The 27,620-nt window shown below is 38.4% G+C and overlaps 1 protein-coding gene across 3 annotated transcripts in view; it reads right to left on the bottom strand.

Annotated features, from left to right (window-relative positions):
* PDE1A (phosphodiesterase 1A) overlaps positions 1–27,620 on the bottom strand; it is a 316,405-nt gene that overhangs the window by 29,318 nt on the left and 259,467 nt on the right. Inside the window, exons 11-14 of one of the 3 annotated variants that reach the window (XM_055572012.1) lie at positions 22,637–22,718; positions 20,459–20,579; positions 19,259–19,404; positions 12,247–12,537 (exon numbers count right to left, since the gene is read on the bottom strand). In XM_055572012.1, the coding sequence (XP_055427987.1) occupies positions 12,491–12,537; positions 19,259–19,404; positions 20,459–20,579; positions 22,637–22,718 (396 nt within the window). In that variant the 3' untranslated portion in view covers positions 12,247–12,490. Of the gene's footprint in view, positions 1–12,246; positions 12,538–19,258; positions 19,405–20,458; positions 20,580–22,636; positions 22,719–27,620 lie in introns of those variants that run through there. The other 2 variants (XM_055572013.1, XM_055572011.1) reach the window with 2 other exon arrangements.

Here is a 27,620-nt window from a genome sequence, read left to right as displayed (position 1 = left end):
ACTCCCACTCCTATTCCAGCACTGATACTGGTATACTCCTTTTGAATATATTTTTCTCCTCCCATTCTGGGACTTGGAAGGCAGAACATAAATATTCTAACTGCAGTAGAAATAAGTTTCAGTCCAGTTCAGTTCAGTTGCTCAGTTGTGTCTGACTCTTTGTGACCCCATGGACTGCAGCATGCCAGGCCTCTCTGTCCATCACTGACTCCCGGAGTTTACTCCCAGAGTTTACTCATGTCCATTGAGTCAGTGCCGCCATCCAACCATCTCATCCTCTGTCGTCCCCTTCTCCTACCACTTTCAAATTTTCCAACATCAGGGTCTTCAAATGAGTCAGTTGTTTGCATCAGGTGGCCAAAATATTGGAGTTTAGCTTCAACATCAGGCCTTCCAATGAATATTCAGGGCTGATCTCCTTTAGGATGGACTGGTTGGATCTCCTTGAAGTTCAAGGGACTCTCAAGAGTCTTCTCCAACATCACAGTTCAAAAGCATCAATTCTTCAGCACTCATCTTTCTTTATAGTCCAACTCTCACATCAATACATGACCACCAGAAAAAACATAGCCTTGACTAGATGGACCATTGTAGCAAAGTAATATCTCTGCTTTTTAATATGTTGTCTAGGTTGATAATAACTTTTCTTCCAAGAAGTAAGCATCTTTTAATTTCATGGCTGCAGTCACCATCTGCCCTGATTTTAGAGCCCAAAAAAATAAAGTCTGACACTGTTTCCCCATCTATTTGCCATGAAGTGATGGGACCAGATGCCATGATCTTTCTTTTCTGAATGTCAAGCTTTAAACCAACTTTCTCACTCTCCTCTTTCACTTTCATCAAGAGGCGCTTTAGTTCTTCTTTGTTTTCTGCCATAAGGGTGGTGTCATCTGCATATCTGAGGTTATTGATATTTCTCCCGGCAATCTTGATTCCAGCTTGTGCTTCAACAACCTCAGCATTTCTCATGATGTACTTGGCATAAAAGTTAGAAGCAGGGTGACAATATACAGCCTTGACATACTCCTTTCCCTATTTGGAACCAGTCTGTTGTTCCATGTCCAGTTCTAACTGTTGCTTCCTGACCTGCATACAGACTTCTCAAGAGGCAGGTCAGGTGTTCTGATATTTCCATCTCTTTCAGAATTTTCCACAGTTTATTGTGATCCACACAGTCAAAGGCTTTGGCAAAGTCAATAAAGCAGAAATAGATGTTTTTCTGGAACTCTCTTGCTTTTTCGATGATCCAGCAGATGTTGACAATTTGATCCTGGTTCCTCTGTCTTTTCTAAATCCAGCTTGAACATGTGGAAGTTTACAGTTCACATACTTTTGAAGCCTGGCTTGGAGAATTTTGAGCATTACTTTACTAGTGTGTGAGATTAATGCAATTGTATGGTAGATTCAGAATTCTTTGGCATTGTTTTTCTTTGGGACTGAATGAAAACTGACCTTTTCCAGTCCTGTGGCCACTGCTGAGTTTTCCAAATTTGCTGGCATATTGAGTGCAGCACTTTCATAGCATCATCTTTTAGGATTTCAAATAGCTCAACTGGAATTCCATCACCTCCACTAGCTTTGTTCGTAGTGATGTTTCCTAAGGCACACTTGACTTCCCATTCCAGGATGTCTAGCTCTAGGTGAGTACTCACACCATCATGATTATCTGGGTCATGAAGATCTTTTTTGTATAGCTCTTCTGTGTATTCTTGCCACCTTTTCTTAGTATCTTCTGCTTCTGTTAGGTCCATACCATTTCTGTCCTTTATTGAGCCCATCTTTGCATGAAATGTTCCCCTGGTATCTTTAATTTTCTTGAAGAGATCTCTAGTCTTTCTCATTCTATTGTTTTCATTTATTTCTTTGCACTGATCACTGAGGAAGGCTTTCTTATCTCTCCGTGCTATTCTTTAGAACCCTGCATTCAAATTGGTATATCTTTCCTTTTCTCCTTTCCTTTCTGCTTCTCTTCTTTTCACAGCTATTTGTAAGGCCTCCTCAGACAGCCATTTTGCTTTTTTGCATTTCTTTTCCATGGGGATGGTCTTAACCCCTGTCTCCTGTACAATGTCATGAACCAACATCTATAGTTCATCAGGCACTCTGTTGATCTAATCAGATCTAATCCCTCCCTTGAATCTATTTTTCACTTCCACTGTATAAAGAATTTGATTTATGTCATACATGAATGGTCTAGTAGTTTTCCCTACTTTCTTCAATTTAAGTCTGAATTTGGCAGTAAGGAGTTCATGATCTGAGTCACAGTCAGCTCCCAGTCTTGTTTTTGCTGACTGTATAGAGCTTCTCCATCTTTGGCTGCAAAGAATATAATCAATCTGATTTTGGTATTGACCATCTGGTGATGTCCATGTGTAAAGTCTTCTCCTGTGTTGTTGAAATGACAAGTGCATTCTCTTGGCAAAACCTTGTTAGCCTTTGCCCTGCTTCATTCTGTACTCCTTGGCCAAATTTGCCTGTTACTCCAGGTGTTTCTTGACTTCCTACTTTTGCATTCCAGTCCCCTATAATGAAAAGGACATTTTTTTTGGATGTTCGCTCTAGAAGGTCTTGTACGTCTTCATAGAACCATTCAACTTCAGCTTTCAGCATTACTGGTCGGGACATAGGCTTGGATTACCGTGATATTGAATGGTTTGCCTTGGAAACAAACAGAGATCATTCTGTCGTTTTGAGATTCCATCCAAGTACTGCATTTTGATGGAGAAGGCAATGGCAACCCACTCCAGTACTCTTGCCTTGAAAATCCCACAGATGGAGGAGTCTGGTAGGTTGCAGTCCATGGGGTTGCGAAGAGTTGGACATAACTGAACGACTTCACTTTCACTTTTCACTTTCATGCATTGGAGAAGGAAATGGCAACCCACTCCAGTGTTCTTGTCTGGAGAAACCCAGGGACAGTGGAACCTGGTGGGCTGCCATCTATGGGGTCACACGGAGTCGGACACGACTGAAGTAACTTAGCAGCAGCAGCAGAACTGCATTTCGGACCCTTTTGTTGACTATGATGACTACTCCATTTCTCCTAAGGGATTCTTGCCCACAGTTGTAGACATAATGGTCATGAATTAAATTCACCCATTTTCGTCCATCTTAGTTGCTGATTCATAGAATATCGACATTCGTTCAGGCCATCTCCTGTTTGACCACTTCCAATTTGCCTTGATTCATGGACCTAACATTCCAGGTTCCTATGCAATATTGCTCTTTACAGCATCAGACTTTTCTTCTATCATCAGTCACATCCACAACTGCATGTTATTTTTGCTTTTGCTCCATCTCTTCATTCTTTCTTATTTCTCTACTGATCTCTCGTAGCATATTGGGCACCTTACCTACCTGGGGAGTTCATCTTTCAGTGTCCTATCTTTTTGCCTTTTCATACTGTTCATGGGGTTCTCAAGGCAAGAATACTGAAGTGGTTTGCCATTCCCTTCTCCAGAGGATCACATTTTGTCAGAACTCTCCACCATGACCCATCCGTCTTCAGTGGCCCCACATGGCATGGCTCATAGTTTTATTGAGTTAGACAAGGCTGTGGTCCATGTGATCAGATTGCTTAGTTTTCTGTGATTGTGGTTTTCATCTGTCTGCCCTCTGATGGAAAAGGATAAGAGGTTTATGAAAGCTTCCTTATGGGAGAGATGGGCAGGGCCATGCTCAGTAAATCTTTAATCTAATTTTCTGTTGCTGGGTGGAGCTGTGTTCCCTCCCTGCTATTTACCTGGGGTCAAACTAGGGTGGAAGTAATGACGATAATGGCAACCTCCTTCAAAAGGTGCCATGCATGTGCTTACTGCTACACTCAGTGCTCCCAGCCCCGCAGCAGGCCACCACTGACCCACGCCTCTCCACTAGAGACTCCTGGACACTCCTGGGAAAGTCTGGGTCAGTCTTTTGTGGGATCACTGTTCCTTTCTGCTGGGTCCTGGTGCACACAAGGTTTGTTTGAGCCCTCTGAGCATCTCTGGCAGGAATAGGGTTTGATTCTAAACATGAATGAGGTGGTTATACTTATTATGTAAGTAACAGGCTTCTTGGAGAAGGCATTTTCATGGGGTTTTGGTTGATAGGTAAGATTTTAATAAGCAAAGTGAATGAGGGGGTCCACGAAGTGCATTACATGAGGAGGAAAGAACAGGATAAAGTACAGAGAGAGTCCACTGACTTTTTCAGAGGAGAAGGCAAACGTTCCAGGATAGAGACATGTCATCCAAGGTGATATTTTATAGGACAGAATTATCAAGGTACGCACTGCTACTCCCTGGTCCAGTTTGCCCGTGTGAAGCTGGCTCAGATCCTACTCAGTTCTTGGCTTGCCTTGACCATGAGCTGATCAAGTTTTCCACACTCCCCTTCATGTCCTCCATATTAATTTAAAAACACAGAAGTGTTCTATTTTTGAACTACTTCTACACTGGAGAGCCAATTGAACTTTTAAAAAACAAAGTAGTCCTGATGATGCTAATATGCTGCCAGGGTTGAAAACAACTGAGTCATGTCTTGACAATAAATGAGTGAGTGAGTGAATGAGTAACAATAAAGCACATACTCACTGTGTGAACTGTTCCTTAAGCTTTTCGAGGGTTAAGTAAGTGGCTTTTGTGAATGCCACCTCTTAGAACTTTATAATTCTGGTCTTCCAAAGGTTCCATTCTACCAAATGCATACTCTTGTTCTATTGCACTAATAATATAATGTAGAATGCTAGCTGAAGAGATTAAATTAGAAATAAGAACAATACAATACATATATAATAGAATATATAATTTAATTTACTCACAATTTAAAATATGACTTAAAAATTACTGGCAAGATTTCATTTAGACTGGCAATTACACTTTTGAACCATAATTAGAGAGAAAATGAGAATGAGCTCTAGTTTTTATCTCTGAAAGACTTTGCTTCTCTCTGCTTGTTTACTTGTCCCTTCTGACATATAAAAAGTATGCAATATTTTCTCAAAAATAGTCTGGAGATTCACAGTTCTGGGGGTTTAGGAGTTATAAAATATATTATGTTTTATAAAAAGATAATGGAAAGAGTAACTGAAATATTTTGTGAACAAATATTTATAAACAACCTTTTATAAGGTTGTAATTATAAAGTATTGAATTATAAAGTAATTCAATGCAAAGTAACAAGGACATGTTTTTGTTCTTTTCAAAAAAACCTATTTTTATTCTCTCTAGGGAACAGATGTAAGCGTGAGGTGCACTATTAGGGACTAATAGGGATTGCTAGCAAATAAAAAAAAAATCTAACAAAGTTTTATGAGATGTGAGTGCAGAGTGATATAGGCGTTTGGGAGTTTAAGTACTGCTGTGTCAATGGTTTGACTGAATTCTACTTCCTAAATATGTCTTAAGATTGCACTGGACCTTACTAGCAAGGAGATGATTCTCTCTCTCTTTTTCTAATTGATTTTTCTATGACCAAAAATGTCAGTTTCCCTCCAAAACAATTTTTAAAACTATTAACCCCACTGAAAAACCTCAAAGGACTTAAGCTTAATTTCATTTTGTATTACATGATTCAGTTCATCTAAAACCATTCAAATTAAAAGAAAATGAAACTTTGATATTTTTTCTTGCAAAGTAGTGCAAAACACTTGATAAATGTTAATTGAGTAATATTGTTTTAAATGAAGTCACTTTAACAATCACTTTATTTTTAATTTCGCTTCTGAAACAACTACACAAGCTGTTTGCCTTGTTGCACTGATGCTGTGAACTATTAACTTATCTGGTTTTGTTCCCATTTACTGGTCACCAAGGTCCTTGCTCATTCAGACAAGCAGACATAGGTATTATTACTGAAGTACCCAGAAACAAGGCATATATACTCTTAGCCTTCAGACTCAAAAGCCATATCCGTGTATGGGACAAAGTTTCTTGAAAAATACTTAGTCAAGTCCTTTACTTCTCCACTCATACCTCCAGAAGATCCAGGTTTCTCATTTCATGGACATGGACTGAGGTTTTTACCAAGAATAACAAGAAAGTTAAGGGTAGCCTTCAGATTAGAGGTGGGAAAGGTTTGAGTCATTGTTCCAGTGGCAATTTTTCCATTCCTATGGGACTGAAGGAAAATGGGAGAGGGAAGAGAATTGAAAGATACAAGAAAGCTAGAAACTTACAGCCTCTGAGACAGGACCCTGGGATTAGCCAGGCCTGTCACATTTGGGGTTATTTCTAAGCAGGAAAGTATGAAAGATTTTAAGAAATAAAATCAGGGATCTACAAGTAAAGGAGAACTTTGTCTCCTCAGAGTGCCCATATCTGGAATTTTGCGAGGTGGAAGCAAGGTAGGTGCTCTCAGGTACAAGGCTTAGGTAGAGCTGGCTATATGCAAGTGAGAGAAAACGTCCAGAAAAGCAGTTTTCAGTCACATGTGAGGAAAAGCAGCCTGTCCTCTAGGCCTGAGAAGCGTCAAAAGTAAAGAAGAAAGAGAGTGAGCCGACTGCGGACAGCAAAGTGTTGCTGGCCCATAGTGATAGAAATGAGGGATTCACGGTCAGAAGCAGGAGCTAATAGCCTGAAACAGATGGGAGGATATCAGTCAAGGATGAGAGGGAGAGTGTCCAGAAGTCAAACAAGGACTGTGCTTATCCCAAACCCATAACACTTCATTAGTCTCTGGGGACTTTGATGCCAGCTAAAGAAGAAGAAAAAGGAGGTAAAAAAAATCTTAATTTTTCCTCCCCAATATCCTACATTTACTAAGCTTGTGTGTGTGTCTGTATTAGTCGCTCAGTCGTGTCCAGCTCTTTGTGACTCCATGGTCTGTAGACCGCCAGGCTCCTCTGTTCATGGAACTCTCTGGGCAAGAATACTGGAGTGAGTTGCCATTCCCTTCTCAAGGGGATCTTCCCAACCCAGGGATCGAACCCGGACCTCCCACATTGTGGGTAGATTCTTTACACCCGAGCCACTAGGGAAGTGCTTGCCAAGCTTACTCTGGTTCAATTAAAACATTTACATAAGTTTATGCACACAAGCTTTCTATAATCATGCAACAAAGGGACTTAAGCTAGAAACTCTGCTTGGTCACAGAAAAAGAATGGAAGTTACATTATTTGTGCACCCACTTTGTGGACTAAGAAATAGTATAGTTGTATACTATTTATTAAATAAAAACTTAAACATTTATAGTTTTAAAAATCTGTACAGTATTTGGATATATTTTTTTTCTGCCTCATGTTGCCTGTCAGGATCCAAAAATCTTTGCTGAAATAGACAACAGCTATTTGGGTCATCTTGGGTAATTCTCACAAAATATGGCATTGAGTGGAAAACTATACATAAATGAATATAAATGACATGATTCCATTTTCACCAGGTTTTAAAATAAGCAAAACTAAGCTATGCATTGTTTAAGGTTACACAAATAGGAGTAACAGCTTTAAAAAAAAAAAAAAAGAGAAAAGATATAATTATCACAAATTCAGGGTAGTGATTAGATAATGGGAGGGAGAGAAGGAAAGAAATGATCAGAGAAGGACTTATAGAACTACTAATCCATCGAAATATTCTATTTCTTGGCCTGGATGGTAGGTTTTCTCTCTCCTTCCCATCTTTTTTCTTTTGCTCCTTCCTCCCCTCGTTGTCCCCCTCTCTTCTGCCTCCTGTTTTTCTTTCATCATATAATTGCTTGAGTTTCAAATTTATGACAGCTACCGTTCTCACATCTTGGGATACATGAGTGATCAAGGCAAACATCCCTGTCCTCACCAACCTTATTTTTATTGGGAAAAAGACACCTGATGCAAGTACTGACTCATTGGAAAAGACCCTGATGCTGGGAAAGATTGAAGGTGGGAGGAGAGGGGGACAACAGAGGATGAGATGGTTGGATGGCATCACCAACTCAATGGACATGAGTTTGAGTAAGCTCTGGGAACTGCTGATGGTCAGACAAGCCTGGTGTGCTACAGTTCATGGGGTTGCAAAGAGTCAGACACAGCTGAGCAACTGAACTGAACTGAACTGAAAACACCCTGATAACGGGAATGATTGAGAGCAGGAGGAGAAGGGGCAACAGAGGATGAGATTGCTGGATGGCATCACTGACTCAGTAGACATGAGTTTGAGCAAACTCTGGATGTAAAAGACAGGGAAGCCTGGTGTGCTGCAGTCCATGGGGTCACAAGGAGTCGGACATGACTGAACAACAGTGACAACAAGAGAGACAATAAAAATGAAAGCTGATAAGTCAGTTATTTATAGGCTGGAGAGTGATGTGTTATGGGAAAATAGTTGGTGGGGATTATCAGGGGGCAAGGGAGGAACATGGGTGGAATTTGAAGATTCTTTCCAGGGGAGGAGTAATTCATTGAGAAGATGACAACTGAAGCTGGACTTGAAAGCAGAGAGGGAGAAGGAGGGAGGGACTTTCTAAAAAAGATTCTGTGAAAGCTCTTAAAGCCGAAGGGTATCTGACAGGTAAGAAAGGAAACAAAAGAACAGTGTGGAGGTTAGCGTGGCTGGAGTAAGGAAGCAAGTGAGAAGAGACGTGGAAACCGAATCAGCAAGATGAAGGAGGTGAAGGCAGATCATATAAAGCATACTGCATTAAAACCCAATTGTTACATTTTAGAAAAATTTACAAGCTATTTGTTAAACCGACTTATTCTTAAAAGTAAAATTATATAAACTTACAATTAAATAAATTGTATTCTAAACAAAGGTCTAAATAAATTGTATTCTAAACAAACCATCATGTGATAATTGTTTTGATACATTTTACTATTATCTATATCATGAGCTTAATTATTTCTGCCATTTCCCAACTCCATGTTTAGAGAAATTATATAGACAGCTTGAAACAGGCCATGGTGGGAATATTCACACCATGGATATCATCAAACCTTCCAGACTGGGGCTTGATTTCTTGTTTTATTCCTGTCTAAAATGGTGCAGATAATGATAAAAATAAAGATTGACTTTAAAAGTGTGTCACGTCTATAGTTGCTACATTATAAATAATACAAAATATTGAGGGAATTTCCCCCCACTCTTCAAATACTATTATCCAATTAAATGACAAAGAAGTCATTTCCCTCTCTGATGAACAAGTGAAGTTGAATATGCCTTTCCTGTTTTTTTAAATTCAGACATGTATTTCTGTACATTCATCTTCCTTCTTGACATAAATAAAAAATCAGTCTGAATGACACCCATTTGTCAGTTGCAACCATAAGCTGACAACAGACACAAGAGTTTGTCAAAAATTGGTGAAAGTATTCTGAGAGAATCAATTAGCTATACAGAATTTATAAGACTATTGTATATTAGTACTTATAAATTACATGTTATACATTCTTTATAGTAATAAATGTATATAATAATAATAAACATATATGTATACATGTACATATGTGTGTGTGTATACATACATTTTTGAGCTAACTGTGAAATTTTGCTAGCATACTATTTCATGTATGTGTATGCATGCTAAGTCACTTCAATCATATCTGACTCTTTATGACCTTATCAACTGTAGCCTGCCAGGGTCCTCTGTCCATGGGATTCTCTAGATAAGAATACTGGAGAAGGTTGCCATGACCTCCTCCAGGGGATCTTCCCCACCCAGGGATTGAATCTGGGTCTCTTGTCTCTTGCATTGGCAGGTGGGTTCTTTAGCACCACCTGGGAAGCCCACTATTGCTTATAGGCCACTATAATGATTGTCTAACCGTGAACTTCCTGATGTTCAAGCTGGTTTTAGAAAAGGCAGAGGAACCAGAGATCAAATTGCCAACATCCGCTGGATCATGGAAAAAGCAAGAGAGTTCCAGAAAAACATCTATTTCTGCTTTATTGACTATGCCAAAGCCTTTGACTGTGTGGATCACAATAAACTGTGGAAAATCCTGAAAGAGATGGGAATACCAGACCACCTGACCTGCCTCTTGAGAAATATGTATGCAGGTCAGGAAGCAACAGTTAGAACTAGACATGGAAGAACAGACTGGTTCCAAATAGGAAAAGGAGTACGTCAAGGCTGTATATTGTCACCCTGTTTATTTAACTTATATGCAGAGTACATCATGAGAAACGCTGGACTGGAAGAAACACAAGCTGGAATCAAGATTGCCGGGAGAAATATCAATCACCACCCTTATGGCAGAAAGTGAAGAGGAACTAAAAAGCCTCTTGATGAAGGTGAAAGTGTAGAGTGAAAAAGTTGGCTTAAAGCTCAACATTCAGAAAACGAAGATCATGGCATCCAGTCCCATCACTTCATGGGAAATAGATGGGGAAACAGTGGAAACAGTGTCAGACTTTATTTTTGGGGGCTCCAAAATCACTGCAGATGGTGACTGCAGCCATGAAATTAAAAGACGCTTACTCCTTGGAAGGAAAGTTATGACCACCCTAGATAGCATATTCAAAAGCAGAGACATTACTTTGCCAACAAAGGTTCGTCTAGTCAAGGCTATGGTTTTTCCTGTGGTCATGTATGGATGTGACAGTTGGACTGTGAAGAAGGCTGAGCGCCGAAGAATTGATGCTTTTGAACTGTGGTGTTGGAGAAGACTCTTGAGAGTCCCTTGGACTGCAAGGAGATCCAACCAGTCCATTCTGAAGGAGATCATCCCTGGGATTTCTTTGGAAGGAATGATGCTGAAGCTGAAACTCCAGTACTTTGGCCACCTGATGTGAAGAGTTGACTCATTGGAAAAGACTCTGATGCTGGGAGGGATTGGGGACAGGAGGAGAAGGGGACGACAGAGGATGAGATGGCTGGATGGCATCACTGACTCGATGGACGTGAGTCTGAGTGAACTCCGGGAGTTGGTGATTGACAGGGAGGACTGGCGTGCTGCGATTCATGGGGTCGCAAAGAGTTGGACATGACTGAGCGACTGATCTGATCTGATCTGATCTGATTAAAATAATGTATACTTTCTTCTTAACTTATAAATACTACATATATGTTTTTATATATTCTTTTGCAATATGCTGTATCTCACAAAATCTTAAAAACCCTGAACACTAAATAACTTAAAAAATTATATGTAAACATTAAGGAAACTGAATCAGCAGATAAAAACTAACCCACAAATAAAACACTGAGCTTAATGGTATTTTAAAGGTAGTCCTACCAATTTCACTTAAAGTCAAGAATTTTCAAACTCCAACTCATAAGGCTACTGTAATCTCAGTACTAAAACTGGACAAGGTCAGTATGAGAAAGGGAAACAACAGCTAATCTCATCCACAAATATAAATTTTATAATGCAAGCCAAAGTAACATATATATATATATGTATCTTACAAAGGTAATACATACCAATTAAGTTGAGTTATCCAAGAAATATAAGGTAGTTCAACATTTAAAAATCTATGAATATAATTCATTGCATGAACTAATTAAAAAGAAAAATCGTGAATTATTTTAAAAAGCTACAGAAAAGACATTTGTTAAAACTAAATGTTTTATTTCAAATTTATTTTCTTAATATTGATGGGAATATAATTAATCTCATAAAGAGCAGATCAAAGAAATTAAGGTATATCCCACCATGCTGAAACATTAAACATCTTCCTTTAAATTCAGAGACAAGCTGAGTGCCATCATTCCTTCCATTTCAGATCATTCTAGATAAACTTGCTAGTGTAGTTGTCTCAAAAGAAACAATCATAAAAGGTATACATTTGGAGAAGAAAAAACTGTCCTTTGTAGAAGTGCCTGTGTGTGCCTGCTAAGTCGCTTCAGTCATGTCTGACTCTTTGCAACTCTATGGACTCCTCTGTCCATGGGATTCTTCAGGCAAGAACACTGGAGTGGGTTGCCATGCCCTCCTCCAGGGATTTGTAGAAGAAAAGTATTCAAAGGCAAATTGTATTTCTATACACCTGCAAGAAATACTCATTCACAAACCAATAAAAATATAAAGTACTGATGGCAAGTCCAACAAACTATATTCAGGAATTTTAAACATAGCATTATTAATCATAAATATTAAGTGACTACATAATATATTACATGCTTAGTAGGGTACCTAACATGTAATATCACTAACAAGTATTTTCTGTCATCATTACTATTGTTATTATTACCAAAGAAAAATAAGTTTTCTGATAAACATGAAAGAAGACATAAGAATGATAAGATAGATATGAATAGGATGAATTAATATTATAAAGATGACAATTCCCCCAAATTTATATCAAAGAGAATCTAATAATAACTCCATTATTTTCCCTTTTTTTGGTGGAGCATATGAACTACTAAGCCAAAGTAGGTTTCAAAAGTTTCAGATGAATGATATTATACTGAACACATTCTATGCCTCTAGAGCAACTATGTAGGGACTATGTCACAAAAAGAAACTAGAAAGCACTGGTACGTTTGACATTTTTAATAGATATTCTAAAATGTCACGCTTGCCTTAAGCTAGTTCTAGGTTTCCTTCTGGTTCTAAACAGCTGTGATTTGCGCACAATGCGACTCCAGGAGCGTCTCAGTTCTCACGGTGCCTCCTTTTCCACTTCTTAATCTTCTTTGTGCCTAGTGTTTTGGGGTTTGAATCAATATCAAATAAATCATAAAATTACTCAGTACCGTAAGAAACACAGTGCATTCCATTCCAGACTGACCACCCAGATTTCACCCTGGGACATAACTAGTTTTTCTCAAGTACACATTCTCTTTGAGAAGATAGGAAAGAAAACAGATCTGGGATTCATTTATGGTTTTAGTTTTAGTGGACCTAGGTCAGTTTGGAATTCTTATGTCTAAAGAGAATGACTCTCAGGTGACTTAAAAAAGCAACGCTTTTGCTTTGAGGGAGAACAGATATTTGTGTTTGCCACTTGGGGCTGTTCTAAACAAAATCTAATCTACTCCTCCATCTCAGCTTCAGACACAGGCATTGTTCATGACATAGGAAGGCAGGTCACCAGTGAAAATGAGTTACTCTTATGTGGCACTTTATAAACTATACATTTCTTTTCTGTAAAGCATTTTCTTGGTGGTTAATTGGGAGTATCTCTCACCCACTGGCCATCAAATGTACTCTTTTTTTTCTCATTTCCTTGATGCCTTGTTCTCAATGCTGCACTATAGACATTTAGAACTCTGGGGCATAAATGGAGACTGGTCAGAATTTATGGGAATGTCTGCTCCTTCATTAGGAAAGATATGATTTTCCCAATAATAATATTTATGGAGGGTAAGAAAAGTTATGTGATTTGTCTGAAAATCCATAGGTAGAAATAGAAAAGTGACTCTCTCCACCATTTCCTTCCACATGCCTCGGTAGAAAGACAGCCACATACTCTCTTAAAATCTCCTGTCTGCTCTTGAGTAGTACAGAAGAAGGCAGAGACTTCTCCTAAGATGCTTAGCATCTTCCTAAGATGCTAAGGAAGGCTGAATAGATAATGAAGGCATTTACTCACTCTAAATGGATACCTTTAACCAAAACGAGTTTGGGATGGAAGAAAGCATTTTTTTCCTTTTTGTGTTTGCCATTTAAGGACTTTACTTTTTGAAAATACCCTGTATCAAAAAAGGAATGTATAAAAATATAAAAATAGAACTACCATATGACTCTGCGAGCTCCTGGGCCTATATTCGGAGAAAAACATGATCCAAAAGGATACATGCACCCCAATGCTCACTGCAGCGCTGTTGACAATAGCGAAGACATGGGAGCAACCTGAATGTTCCCGAGGAATGGCTAAAGATGATGTGGCACATGTATGCAATGGAATACTACTCAACCATTAAAAAGAATGAAATAATGTCATTTGCCCCAACATCGATGGACCTAGAGATTGTCATACAGAGTGAAGTCAGAGAAGAAATATTGTACAACATCCCTTATATGTGGAATCTAAAAATAAATAATACAGATGCACTTACAAAAGAGAAAGAGATGCACAGACCTAGAGAATGAACTTATAGTTGCCAGAGGAAAGGACGAGGGAAGGGATAGTTAGAGAGTTTGGGATGGACATGTACACACTGTTACATTTAAAATGGATGACTAACAAGGATCTACTGATTAGCACATGGAACTCTGCTCAATGTTATGTGGCAGCCTGGATGGGAGAGGTATTGGGGGGAAATGAATACACGTATATGTATGGCTGAGTCCCTTCACTCTTCACCTGAGGCTATCACATTGTTAATCAGCTATACCTCAATACAAAATAAAAAGTCTAAAGTTTAAAATAGCTTTAAAAAAGGAATGAATTTTCATACAACATTCTTTAACAGACATTCTCAGATCCTGAATTGAAGACTTATTGAATGAAATTATTATTTTTAAAAGTGTTTTATTGATGACCCAGGAGCTACCTACCATGGAACCTAGTCATCCATACCACCCACGGCTCTAGGATTAGTGGGATGTTTTTGAGATAAGTATGAAATATAGTTTCAGAGGTAGCATGAAAGTGAAAGTGAAGTCTCTCTCATGTCCGACTCTTTGCAACCCCATGGACTGTAGCCTACCAGTCTCCTCCATCCGTCCATGGGATTTGCCAGGCAAGAGTTCCGGAATGGGTTGCCATTTCCTTCTCAAGGGGGATCTTCCTGACCCAGGGATTTAACCTGGGTCTCTCGCATTGTAGGCAGACACTTTTACCGTTTGAGCCACCAGGGAAGTCCAGAGGTAGCATAACGATTAAACATTTTCTCAGAACCTTGATGTTTAATTAATATTCCAAAGTTCTCAGCATCATATAACCTGCTTATTTTCATCTTAATGTAATTATAATAAGGAAACCTTCATCTTCAGTATATTTTAGACTAGAGATGATGGCAATGGGAAATTATAATGGCAGTATCTGATACACACTGACTTCAAAACAGATATCTGTTTTGGTTGCTGTGTTTTTGCAGCAGGTCACATTTAAAAATCTTTTATTATGAAATATTCTATTCATAAAAATGGATTATATTACATATATAAAGCATGTATGTTAGGCATAACCATAATCATCAAATGAACATCGGTGTTCATTTAGAACTCAACTAAAGAAATAAAATATTACTAACTCCTAAATAAATTCTCCATCCTTTCCCTAGAACAATGATGAATATTTTCCCCTATCATTGTTTAGTGTGTATTCTAAAATCTATTATTCAGTTTTCAGTTTTTTAAACTTTCTATAAATGGTGTCTTGCTATATTACACAGCAGCTGCATATTTTGCTTAATATTATTTGTGTCTTTCATCCCTGTTAATATTCACAATGAAGGTTTATATTAACAGCTGTGTGAACATGAATAAGAATCACAGTTTATGAATCCGTTTTGCCACTGTTTTTAGGTTTTTTGCACTCATGAACAATGCTGCCATGAATGTTTTATGTCTTCTGATGCACATGAGCAAAAGTCTCTCTAAGGTAAAAACATACAAGTGAGATTTGGGGGAAATATAGCATTGCCTCCTCAGCTTTGCTAGAGAATGCCAAAGTGTTCTGCAAAATGATTATAGAAATTTACTCATACATGGTTAACATTTAAGAAAACCGAAAACTGGCATTATTCTCGACTCTTCTCTGGATTTCAGATGGCACATCTAACCTATTAACAAATTCTCCCAGTTCTACTTTCAGAATATACCCAGAATCCAATCTCTGTGCTGCCCCTCCCCACTCATGCCTACTGGATCAGGTGGCCACAGTTTAAACATTGTCCCTCCACCGCTATTACCCGTAACGAGCCCACATCTTTGTTCTGGGTCGTGAACAGCAGCTTCTTGCCTCCTTCTCACCACTCTCATTTTTACTTAACAAACATAATAGTTTCCATTCTGTAGTCAGAGCAATCCTTTTAAAATTTCAGTTCGTATCATTTTAGTTTTCTTCTTTAAAATATATTGGGTTTCCTTTCTCGGACCCAAACCAATGATGCAGCGTCACGTTACCCACCTACCACATGCCTACATTATTCCCACTTGCCTAATTTCCCTGTTTCATTCGCCTCCTGTTATTTCTTGCATGTCAGCCAAGCTCCACCTCCCAGTGCTGGTCATTTCCTCTGTCTGAAAACTTATTTCCCAACCCCTTACACCAGACCTCCTCATGGGTCTTTCTAACCTCCTTCATGTATTTTGACATTATTACCTTCTCAGTAAAATCTTTCCTATGCACCTTATTTAAAATTGTAATCTTGCTCCTAACTTGAATTCTTTCATGAAGGTAAGTGTTTCTAGTTTTTTTGTTTTGTTTTGTTTGTTTTTTACTGTACTCCTAGTTCCTAGAACACATAGCAGAAGCACAGTAAGGAATAATTACAATAATAAAAGCCAATTCATGTAATGGCTACTATTTCAGGTACCTGTAAGAAAATTATATAAATCAACTTATTTAATTTTCCCAAAACCCATGTGGAGAGAGAGGACTTCAGTTGGCCTGCACAGAAAAGAAGCACAGCATTGGAAAACATGAACAAAAACAATTATTCCATCACACTGGAAATCAATCAAGGCAACACAACACTTTGAGAAGCATTTATTCTTGAAAAATTCCTGGAGATTCTGGTACAAACGGCAGGAATCTGGACCTTCTTGCCTGGAGCTGCTCTCAACCTCCCCCGCCAACACCAGCTTGAGAATGGAAACCAGCTTTGCTGCCACAGGTAGACGCAATTTGTGTTGGGATAAGACAGGGAAAAAAAAAAAAAAAAAACAGTTTCTCCAATATAAAGTGGAGGATTTAGTTTAGAACAAATCTGGAAACCCCACAGCTTTGCAAGCTTGAGATTGTGGTCCAAGTTTGGAGTAACTGCTAGACCATCAGGATTTAACAAAAAAAATTCCCAGCAATCAAATAGACCTGGAAGGTCTGATATAGCTCTCCTATGGTTATCTGAGGAACGTATCTGGCTGGCAGAGGAAGAACCTTGGAGGGGTCTTCCTGCACGAGCTTGATTTTTCAAAACAATGTTGAAAAGACGTTGTCCTCTTGAATTTCAAGATGTTTTAAATTTTAATTACTAAATATAAAGTCTATTTCTAAAACTTTTAAAAATAAAATATCAGTTAAAAATTGTTTTAAGGTTTTTCTGTTGTTTGGTGGAAAGGTAAACTTACTGGTTAACTTTTCTGTTATTTATTATTGATTATTGATTACTATTATTATTAGACTTAACATTTTCTAATTAATTATGAAAATAATAGGAATAGAGTACAAATATTTCAAACCATAAAGAAATATATTGGGATAAAAAAGAAACCTCAAGCAGTAAGAATGAAGGCCACACAAGTGGGAAAACAAAAATAGTAGATTAGGAATGTTCCTCTGAATTTAAAAAGTGGATGGATACTGAATTTTCTTGAATGTTCTTTCTGCGTCTCTTGAGGTCTTATATGTTTCTCCTTTTATCATTAATATGATGAGTGCAGTAATAGAATTTTTAAATGTAAAACCAAATTTGCACTTCTGGCATAAACCCAATGTGGTAGTAAACTCAGTCTGCAAACCCATGGCTTCAGCAAACAGATGCCCTCAGGAGAGATCCTGGCTCCAGAGTCTCTTTATTTCTCTGAATTTCTGTTTTATCTTTATTTGAACAGGTCCTATGGGTGCCAGGGCTTCCCTGGTGGCTCAGATGGTAAGGCATCTGCCTGCAGTGCTGGAGACCTGGGTTCGATTTCTGAGTCAGGAAGATCCCCTGGAGAAGGAAATGGCTACCCACTCCAGTACTCTTGCCTGGAGAATTCCACAGACAGAGGAGCCTGGTGGGCTACAGTCCATGGGTTCGCAGAGTCAGATACAGCTAACACTTTCACTTTCACCACGGGTGCCAATTTCTTTTCAGCAATATTTCATCCAGCATTGCTAGTTGTTTTTCACCATATTTCTTTAAGTTTATCTAGTTTACCATTGCATTGGAAATAGAAACCAAGTATGTAATTTTATAAATAAAATTCAACGTAAGTTTCTTCATTCAAACGAATGCTCTACATAAGTACCCTTGGAAATTATATTATTAAAATGCTCTATGATTTTAATTTGCTTAAAGCCAGACTTCCTATGTTCAAATCTTGGTTCTACATTTTATACCTGCAGGACTGAGTTATTATTACTCAATTTCAGAAATGTAAGTTGAGAACTTCATGCAAATCTAAAATTTACCTCTGTGTGAAACACAATAAAGTTTATTAGAAAGAGAGCAATTGTAGTACTTAATCCAATTCTGACACAGAGCTTCCTTTATTACAAATAGATTCTAAGTGATGGATTGATGTTTGGGGTTCACTGTTGCTTATTTTAGTTAAAACTTTCTTAGAGAAGAGTGCATTTTGGTCAATTGGATTCTTGGATTTGTTGAATATAAATATTTCAACTCATTATTTCAACTCATATTCAACTCAAATATTTCATACTTTCTTGAAAGATACGGGACAGTATAATAGCATGCAGTGGGAAAAACCTTGGGTAGAGAATCAGTTTTGACTCTAGCGCTTAGAAGCTGTATGATCTTCTATCTCCAGACTGTAAAATGAGCATAATATTTTCCACTTCAAAAGACAGTTGTAAAAGGAAATAGGATAATACATGTAAAATGCCTGGTACATAGGAGGTGTTTCAGAAATCTTGTTTCCCTCCTGTCTTCTTTCTATTTCTGAGAATATGTTCATTTGTTTTGCTTTCTGAATAAATAGACTCAAAGCGAAGTTTATTTATTCATTCTTTGATTCAAAAACACATTCAATAAATAACTTTAAAGCACCTATGATATGCCAGGGACATATTTCTTCAGTAGCAGATTACAAATGACCTTTCCAACTCATAAGTGAAATTGTCAGCCAAAGAAATAACTTAGTAAAACTGAAAAAAAAAAAAAAAATCTCTGACACAAAGTCTTGCTTTCCTAGTGCAACACAAAATCTATTTGGAAAGCCTGAAACACAGGATTAAAAGCACCTCTAGAAATGAACAGGAGGATGCTATGCCATGTAAAACTTTATCACTCTTTCATTGTCCCAGCCTTCCTTCACATCCACTTTACTCTCACTCACGTCAATATCTCTACAGCCTACATGGCACACACAGAGCAGAATTTCTTTTTATTTAACAGACAAACCAATTTTCTTATGAATAGTCAAAGTCTTATGGATAATCAATTTTCTTATGAATAGCCAAATTATAAATACCTCTAAGAGCCTGCATATTTTGTAAAAGAGGAAATCTAGGGAGAAACCCAATCCAGCATCTCAGAGGAGGCATTAGGACAGGGAGGGATGGCAAGAAGGCCTCATAAACTGTACCTTGAGCAGCTAACTCTTTCCACCTCTCTTTGTTCTGCTGGATGATGTCCACCAGGCTGTTTTTGAAGCTCTTCAGGTCCACACTGGCAAGGGAGTAGTCGGGGGAGTAGGTTCCATCATTGGTGGTGCCTTTCATATTTGATCGTCTAAAGGAATCAGCAACGTGAGATAACATATAGGTTATTGAGCTAATAGTAACACCAAAGAAACCAGAAAATGCCAAGGGCAGAATATGGGACAAGGAAGCAAAGCCTGAAACACTTTACAAAACCAGCTGGAGAAGCAGGAAGGCAGCAGCTCAGGCCCAGTGCTGCTCACCTTCCTCCCCGCGTGGACAGGGCCAGAGCAGCAGGTCATAATCCCATAGCATGTGTTATGGGGTGGGGATGGCAGTGGGTGAGGCCTAAAGAGAGGAGCAGAATCTTGAGACAAGCTGACTTAGTGGTGAGTCCACTGGTGAACATCACAAAAGAGATACCAGCATTCTGGAGCTCAAAGTCAGATAACCATCCCTGCCCCTCCTTCCATCATTTAATCACCAGGCTAACCCGGCTCTTTCTCAGGTAGAACATTCCCTCTGTTTCTTCACTAGGGCAACACTTAAGGACCCTGTTGGTATGTTATTAGGAACAGCTATGTGTTCATATGGGCAAGAATTTAGCATAATTTTTCTGCAACTGGACGTTTTAAATAATATCTTTTAACACATTTATCAATTAAAAAAATCTAGATTGAAATGTTTTAAATTGTATATAAATGGACTTTACTATTACACATTATCCAGATCCATTGTATTCATGTCGTCTAAAAGGCTAACTTTGAAGTAGGCATCTTTCTAGATATACAAGTGGGCTGTGATTGATTTGTTAGCAACACAACACAATTCCCCTCTCCCAACTGCCTACCACGATTGGATATGTTAATATATCCAGAATATAATTCATACATATCAATAAAAATTCAAATAATATTTATTATCCTGAGTACTGAATATGATTCTGTAATACTCCTATTAAACTTGGATATTTTTTCTAGTGGACATCAAGTTCCTAATTTCAAAGGCAGATGCAATATATTATAGAGCCATTAGGTGGCAATACTACCTAGTAATTCTTCTAAGAACTTCCTGCTTAATGTAAGGAATAATAAAGATAATTATAAGTAAAAGAGAAAAGACACACAAAAAGAAAACAATCAAACCTGCTTGCTCCATAGGAAGGAGTTTTGGTTTTCGAGTCTTCCTCTATAAGAGGAATAATAATTTTCTCTGTTGAGTCTGTCAGAAGAGAAAATGTTGGTTCTACTATGAAATCAATGAAACCTACAAAAGCAAAAACATAAATATCAATAAAGTCAAGTGTTATAATTTCTTAAATTCTAAATCATAATAATTCAGATTCTAATGCTCCTGATAGCAACTTTCAACTACAATGTTGGCTTAGTTTACCCCTTGCAATTAATTTTAATCCAATAACACAATCTTTAGGAGAGTTTAACTGCTCTACAAAATCCTCTCTCAAGCAGTGAGAATGGGATACAATTTAAACTTGCTAGCTCAAGTATGTTGAGTTTCTTGTTAATATTCAGCCTCATATTATTGTTAACAATAATTTCAGACTAACCAGAGTCTATTTGTTTTTCGATGTTAATGAGAGGGATCACTCTCCTTTCTAAAAAATCTTCACTTGTTTGTTGAATTTTGTTATTGACTAACAAGAAATAATATCCAAGCTCCAAAGAAACTAAATAGTTGAACTGTTTTTTCAAGCCACAGAAAGGCAACCACTTTTTTTTTTTCCTCATACTATATTAGTCAGAGCTTTCTGCCAGTGAGATAATATTTCACATAGCTGTTTATTATTCTCAGGATATAAAATGTTAGTTCACAGAGCGTGGGTGTATTCTGTTGAATCTGTCAGGGAACAGTAACATCTCTGGGAGACAGCATTAATCCCACCACTTTGAGTTGTCAGGACTGCATAAAGACTTTTCCATTTAAAGTACTCATCGAACTAGAAAAGGACACACACAGAGAATGGGGCATGGTCCTCTAGGGAGCATTTACTACCTGTGTTTAGGTGGAGAAGAAGACAAGCTCTGTGTACATTCAACACCTGAGGGCCCAGGAGAAGTGTGGTGTTGGAAATCAAATGTTTGTTGCCTTAAACACAACTGGGAGCAAGAGACCATCATCTGAATATAAGAGAACACTGTGGGGATGCTTTTTAAATGACAGTGTCCTGGGAAATATCTACATTTCAAAAATATCCTATTCATCAGAAACTTGGATAAAGTAATGCCCATTTCAAATAACTGGATTCACCATAGTGTATATTAAGGTACATTTTTAATTCAAAAAACCTCAGTAGTTTTGTGTTTTAATTGATGACTCCAAGTTAAGTCAATGTTAATTGACCACCAGGGTGTTCTTTCAAGTTTTGCCTATGGTTTTAAATGCTTGGGATCTAGAGACTGTCGAATGAGTCACCTTTACTAACATGGCAGCAATTGCAGTACAGCAACAAGCCTCAGAAACTTGATTTTTCTCAGTCTGACCACAGAGGCCCTTAACCTGCCATGTTCACACCTTGTAAAGGATGAGAGGCACCTGTGTGATGGCAGCTAGGAAAACAGCTATTGGAACTCGGGTAGGAAGGGGGAAAGGTGAGAGCAAGAAGCTTTCTGACAGGTGATCACCACTTTGGAGGAGCTGGTGCAGGACCAACTACAGCGCTAAGGCGGTGAGTCTTTCATTTATTGGTCGTATATGCCAGAAATGAAGGTGCTAGCCCAGGGAATACCATTTTAATATATTAACAATAGCAATAATACATTTTAATCATGGGCTGGATTTGAAGTTCCCAACATAAACACAAATGAAAAGAATAAATAAGGTTGGGAGCAATATCATTTTACAAACTTCCTGTTGTTGGTTTCCCTAACATATTCATATCCTAAGAATTTTTTTCCCAAAAGACTATGAGCTAGTACATTAGGCATATTATTCAAATTTAGTGATAACAGAACAGATACATTAATATTTTCATTGGATTATTCCATATATAAAGAATTAAATTACAGAAAATAATCAGCAACAAAACAACAAAAAATGCTGTCTCTTGCACAGAAAGAAAAGAAAGCTCTGTATTTTATAAAAGGATTACAAAGAGAATAATAATTATTTATCAACCCTGCTCTGTTGATTCATTTTGTGAGAACGTTTCAAAATTCTTACCATTCACCCGCATATAGATCAGTCTAAAGATTAAATCTATCATGCATATGGAGTAGATTTTCATGAGTGAACAACATTGTGTGTCCATTTGAAAACTAACAGGCTCACACTCGCTCTCCACGACCACCAGTTGTCAGTATTACCTATTTGGGACTGGGCCACCATCGTTGACTTCCGATCGCAAAGCGGGGAAAATGGAAGCCCTAATTCAGCTTCTTTATCTCCCTACAGAAAGAAACACCCATTAGTACAGACTTGGTGTGGAGAAACTAAGATAAGAGCAGCTTAGATAAAAAGCCTTAAAAGGTTGCATATTTTATTTCTTAATTGGCTTTGTGTATTTATTATAAAACCAAAAGCTGTTATTCAAGTTCATATAACTTTACTGAGTTGGTGTCCTTTGGGGGATGTGTTGTATAAGGCACACATTGCAGAAGTAAAATAACATGAACATTTTCAGCACTTGGAGACTCTGCATTGGTATTCTAGAGAGATAAACCTTTGTTCTTTGGAATTTTCTAAAGTCACCATAAACTAGTCATCTTGGTATGTTATTTGCCATTTGACAATCCAGCTCATGAATTTTCTGCTTTTTCCCCCCAATGCCAAATAACATCAGCAGATCTTCAGTATCAATAATTCATGATTGGACTGCTTTTTAAACTAAAGAGGGACCTCCTTGGCTCAGCAGTAAAGAATCCGCCTGCAATATGCGAGACCCAGGTTCAATCCCTGGGTCAGGAAGATCCCCTGGAGTGGGGCATGAAAACCCACTCTAGTACTCTTGCCTAGAGAATCCCATGGACAGAGGAGCCTGGCAGGCTGCAGTCCATAGGGTCGCACAGAGTAGGGCGTGACTAAAGCAACTAAACAGCAGCAGCTTGGTGGTCTAGTGGCTAAGGCACCACATGCCCAAAGCAGAGGGCCTGTGTTTGATTCCTGCTCAGGGAACTGGATCCCAATACCGCATCTAAGAACTCATATGCTGCAACTAAGACCCAGTACAGTCAAATAAATAAACACTTTTTTTTTTAAAGTGTATGAGCATTTTGAAAGATCTTTCTACCTATAAACCAAGTTTTACTAAAACTCCCACAGCAAGTAATGAGGAACATATTCAATATTCTTGCATTCTGTTTGCATGTGAGTAAAAATTGCTCAGTCGTGTCTGACTCTTTGTGACCCCATGGACTATACAGTCTATGGAATTCTCCAGGCCAGAATACTGTAGTGTGTAGCCTCTCCCTTCTCCAGGGGATTTTCAAAACCAAGGGATCGAACCCAGTCTCCTACATTGCAGGCAGATTCTTTACTAGCTGAGCCACAAGGGAAGCCCCAGAATACTGGAGTGGGTAGCCTATCTCCTCTCCAGCACATCTTCCTGACACAGGAATTGAACCGGGGTCTCCTGCATTGCAGGCAGATTCTTTATGAACTGAGCTACTGTTTGCATAAATCTTATTTTAATGTAGTCTTATCAGATAAAATTGAAATATCAATGATTTTTTACTATGTGATCTTATCAATTGTAAATTAATTGAGCACAAATATTGAAGAACTCCATTTTTGTTTGGGCTAAATATCACAAGAGATAATAGATTTAAAGGTGGCTACTATGGGCAAAACTTTTTTACTATGATAGCATGACCGCATGCTCAGTTGCTTAGTCATGTCAGACTCTTCATGACCCCATGGACAGTAGCCTGCCAAGCTCCTCTGGCCTTGACATTCTCCAGGCAAGAATACTGGAGTGGGTTGCTATTTCCTCTTCCAGGAGATCTTCCCAACCCAGGGACAGAACCTGCATTTCTTGTGTCTCCTGCATTGGCAGGTGGATACTTTACAACTAGTACCACCTGAAAAGCCATTAATTATGATAAGGTTTATCAAACATTGGCTCTTTGCATTCAAGGAGATTTGAAAGAGGAGAGAGGATACTCTTGAAGTGGAGGATACTCTTGAAGGGGAGAGGACAGATGGAATTCTCCAGTCAAGAATACTGGAGTAGGTTGCCATGCCCTCCTCCAGGAGATCTTCCTGACCCAAGGATTGAACCTGGGTCTCTGACATTGCAGGTGGATTCCTTATCATCTGAGCCACCAGGGAAGCCCCATAAGACCACTGTTAGGACATATGATCTAGTCCCAAGATCAGGGGACAAAAGGGAGTGGCCTACATTTAGTGGCAGAGCCCATGTTACAAGGCAACACCTGTCTGAGAACTTCAGTTTCCTTTGTCTGCTTTCTCTAACATCTCTTCATCATGATCTTTACAGTATGTCAATGTGTGGCTTTAAAGTTTTTACTGATATATTTTCTGCTGCAATTCCTCTGAACCATGCCTCTGATTATGAGGGGCAGAAAGTTTGAAATCAGACTTGCTTGGGAAGATCTAGATATGGTCACCAAAGAATTAGTAGGCCAAGTAGCTACAAACAGGAATGTTTCACTATGTCACAACTTACAGAAAATAGAGAATTTCTGTGACCTCTCCCAGCAAACTTCGTCTAATAGAGTTATCCTGAGGTTGTCTAAGATAATTTATATGAAGTTTAAGGACACTACCTAATATATAGTCAGTAGTCAGTAATATTAACTAATAAAAATCAGAGATGGTTAGATAGCATCACTGACTCAATGGTCATGAATTTAAGGAAACTTCATTAAGATACTGGAGGGCAAGGGAACCTGGGTGCTGCAGTCCATGGGGTCACAACGAGTTGGACATGACACAGCAACTGAACAACAACAACAAAAATCATAGTTGATAATAGCAAAAGCACCTGCAAATTAGAGGTATGTATGGTGTGTGATGCATATGCAGGTCAGGAAGCAACAGTTAGAAATGGACATGGAACAACAGACTGGTTCCAAATAGGAAAAGGAGTACGTCAAGACTGTATATTGTCACCCTGCTTATTTAACTTCTATGCAGAGTACATCATGAGAAACCCTGGGCTGGAAGAAGCACAAGCTGGAATCAAGATTGTTAGGAGAAATATCAATAACCTCAGATATGCAGATGACACCACTCTTATGGCAGAAAATGAAGAAGAACTAAAAAGCCTCTTGATGAAAGTGAAAGAGGAGAGTGAAAAAGTTGGCTTAAAGCTCAACATTCAGAAAACTAAGATCATGGCATCTGGTCCCATCCCTTCATGGCAAATAGATGGGGAAACAGTGGAAACAGTGTCAGACTTTATTTTTCTGGGCTCCAAAATCATTGCAGATGGTGATTGCAGCCATGAAATTAAAAGACGGTTACTCCTTGGAAGGAAAGTTATGACCAACCTAGACAGCATATTCAAAAGCAGAGACATTACTTTGCCAACAAAGGTCTGTCTAGTCAAGGCTATGGTTTTTCCAGTGGTCATGTATGGATGCAAGAGTTGGACTATAAAGAAAGCTGAGAGCCAAAGAATTGATGGTTTTGAACTGTGGTGTTGGAGAAGACTCTTGAGAGTCCCTTGGACTGCAAGGAGATCCAATCAGTCCATCCTAAAGGAGATCAGTCCTGGGTGTTCATTGGAAGGACTGATGCTGAATCTTGAAACTCCAATATTTTGGCCACCTGATGCGAAGAGCTGACTCATTGGAAAAGACTCTGATGTTGGGAAAGATTGAGGGCAGGAGGTGAAAGGGACGACAGAGGATGAGATGGTTGGATGGCATCACCGACTCGATGGACACGAGTTTGGGTGAACTCTGGGAGTTGGTGATGGACAGGGAGGCCTGGCTGCTGTGGTTCATGGGGTCGCAAAGAATCGGACACAACTGAGCGACTGAACTGAACTGAACTGATGCATATCTTGGATGATGTTAAACTGCAAGAGAAAGGATTAGCACTTAATTTACTTCTAATGGACTGGGGCATTGGCTTTCCCTTTCTATTTCCTAGATGGAATTAACGTAACAGGAATTCTGTTTCTGAAACATTAATTTGTAGGCAGCATGGGGTGGCTTGGGATAAGTTAAAGATGAGGCTTGTGCTTCAAACCTGAATGAAAGGGAGACTTTGGGACTACAAATAGAAATAAGACAATCTGTATGAGGGCTTGATTGAAAGACTCTTATGAATTTTATTTTAACATGTTGAGAATAAAGTAAAAGAATAATATCATTAATAGCTTGTTAAATAAAATGACATTGCTACTGCTAAGTCACTTCAGTCGTGTCTGACTCTGTGCGACCCCACAGACAGCAGCCCACCAGGCTTCCCCATCCCTGGGATTCTCCAGGCAAGAACACTGGAGTGGGTTGCCATTTCCTTCTCCAAAATGACATTACTATTATTAAAATAGAAATAAAGCTACTTATACGCTTCATGGGAAATGTAATACTGTAAATTCCTAATTGACATATACACAGATGATTAATTGTTTTTATTAGTTACAGTGTTGGTGATATTTTAAAAGATGTAGATTTATACCATTTAAATTCCTTGACCTGAAAATGATCATTTGGGCCTTAAAAAAGCATTGTGATGATTTATTTTCCATGAACTAAATTTCATAAAATGCTGGATGCTAAAATTTTCATATGGGACTTAGGCATTTGACAGACATATGCAGGGTTGATCTTCCTACAGATGAAGTAGGAGATTTTATATTATACTTGCTTCTTGTACTGCACAATTGATTTAGAATATTAAACTTCCACTGCTAAGCACATTGAATGCTAAGGTGAGTTAATTATTTATTTATAAATATTTCAAAGCGTTATTTATTCTTTAGGGTGAATACAGGCCATAAGCACAAGATTGGTAGGGGGCCCTGCAGCCAGACTCTGAGGGAACCAGGAACCCTAGAGGACAAGGGAGACTCCTAAGGGAAAGAGAAAGATACGTAAAGAGAGAATCAGGATCCCTGAAGATGAGTTTGACAAACAACAATTTTCTTATTCTGTCCCTGAATAGGGAACATTTACTTTTCATTAAAGTGAATCCAGGGTCAAAAGCAAAAGACACTGTATAAATCAACTGATTTATATATTTCTGGAGGTTGTGCTTTTATTTGAGGATGCTAACCATAGAAGGCCAAAAAAATACTTTTAAAAATAAAAAAACTTACTGAATACATGTATATTCTGATGCATTGAATCAGACAAGTGACTGATGCAAAATTTTAGG

Source organism: Bubalus kerabau, chromosome 3 (genome assembly GCF_029407905.1).
Source record: "Bubalus kerabau isolate K-KA32 ecotype Philippines breed swamp buffalo chromosome 3, PCC_UOA_SB_1v2, whole genome shotgun sequence".
NCBI classification, from domain to species: Eukaryota; Metazoa; Chordata; class Mammalia; order Artiodactyla; family Bovidae; genus Bubalus; species Bubalus kerabau.
Note: the sequence above shows the minus strand (reverse complement) of the source record. Positions and strands in the feature narration are given on the sequence as shown.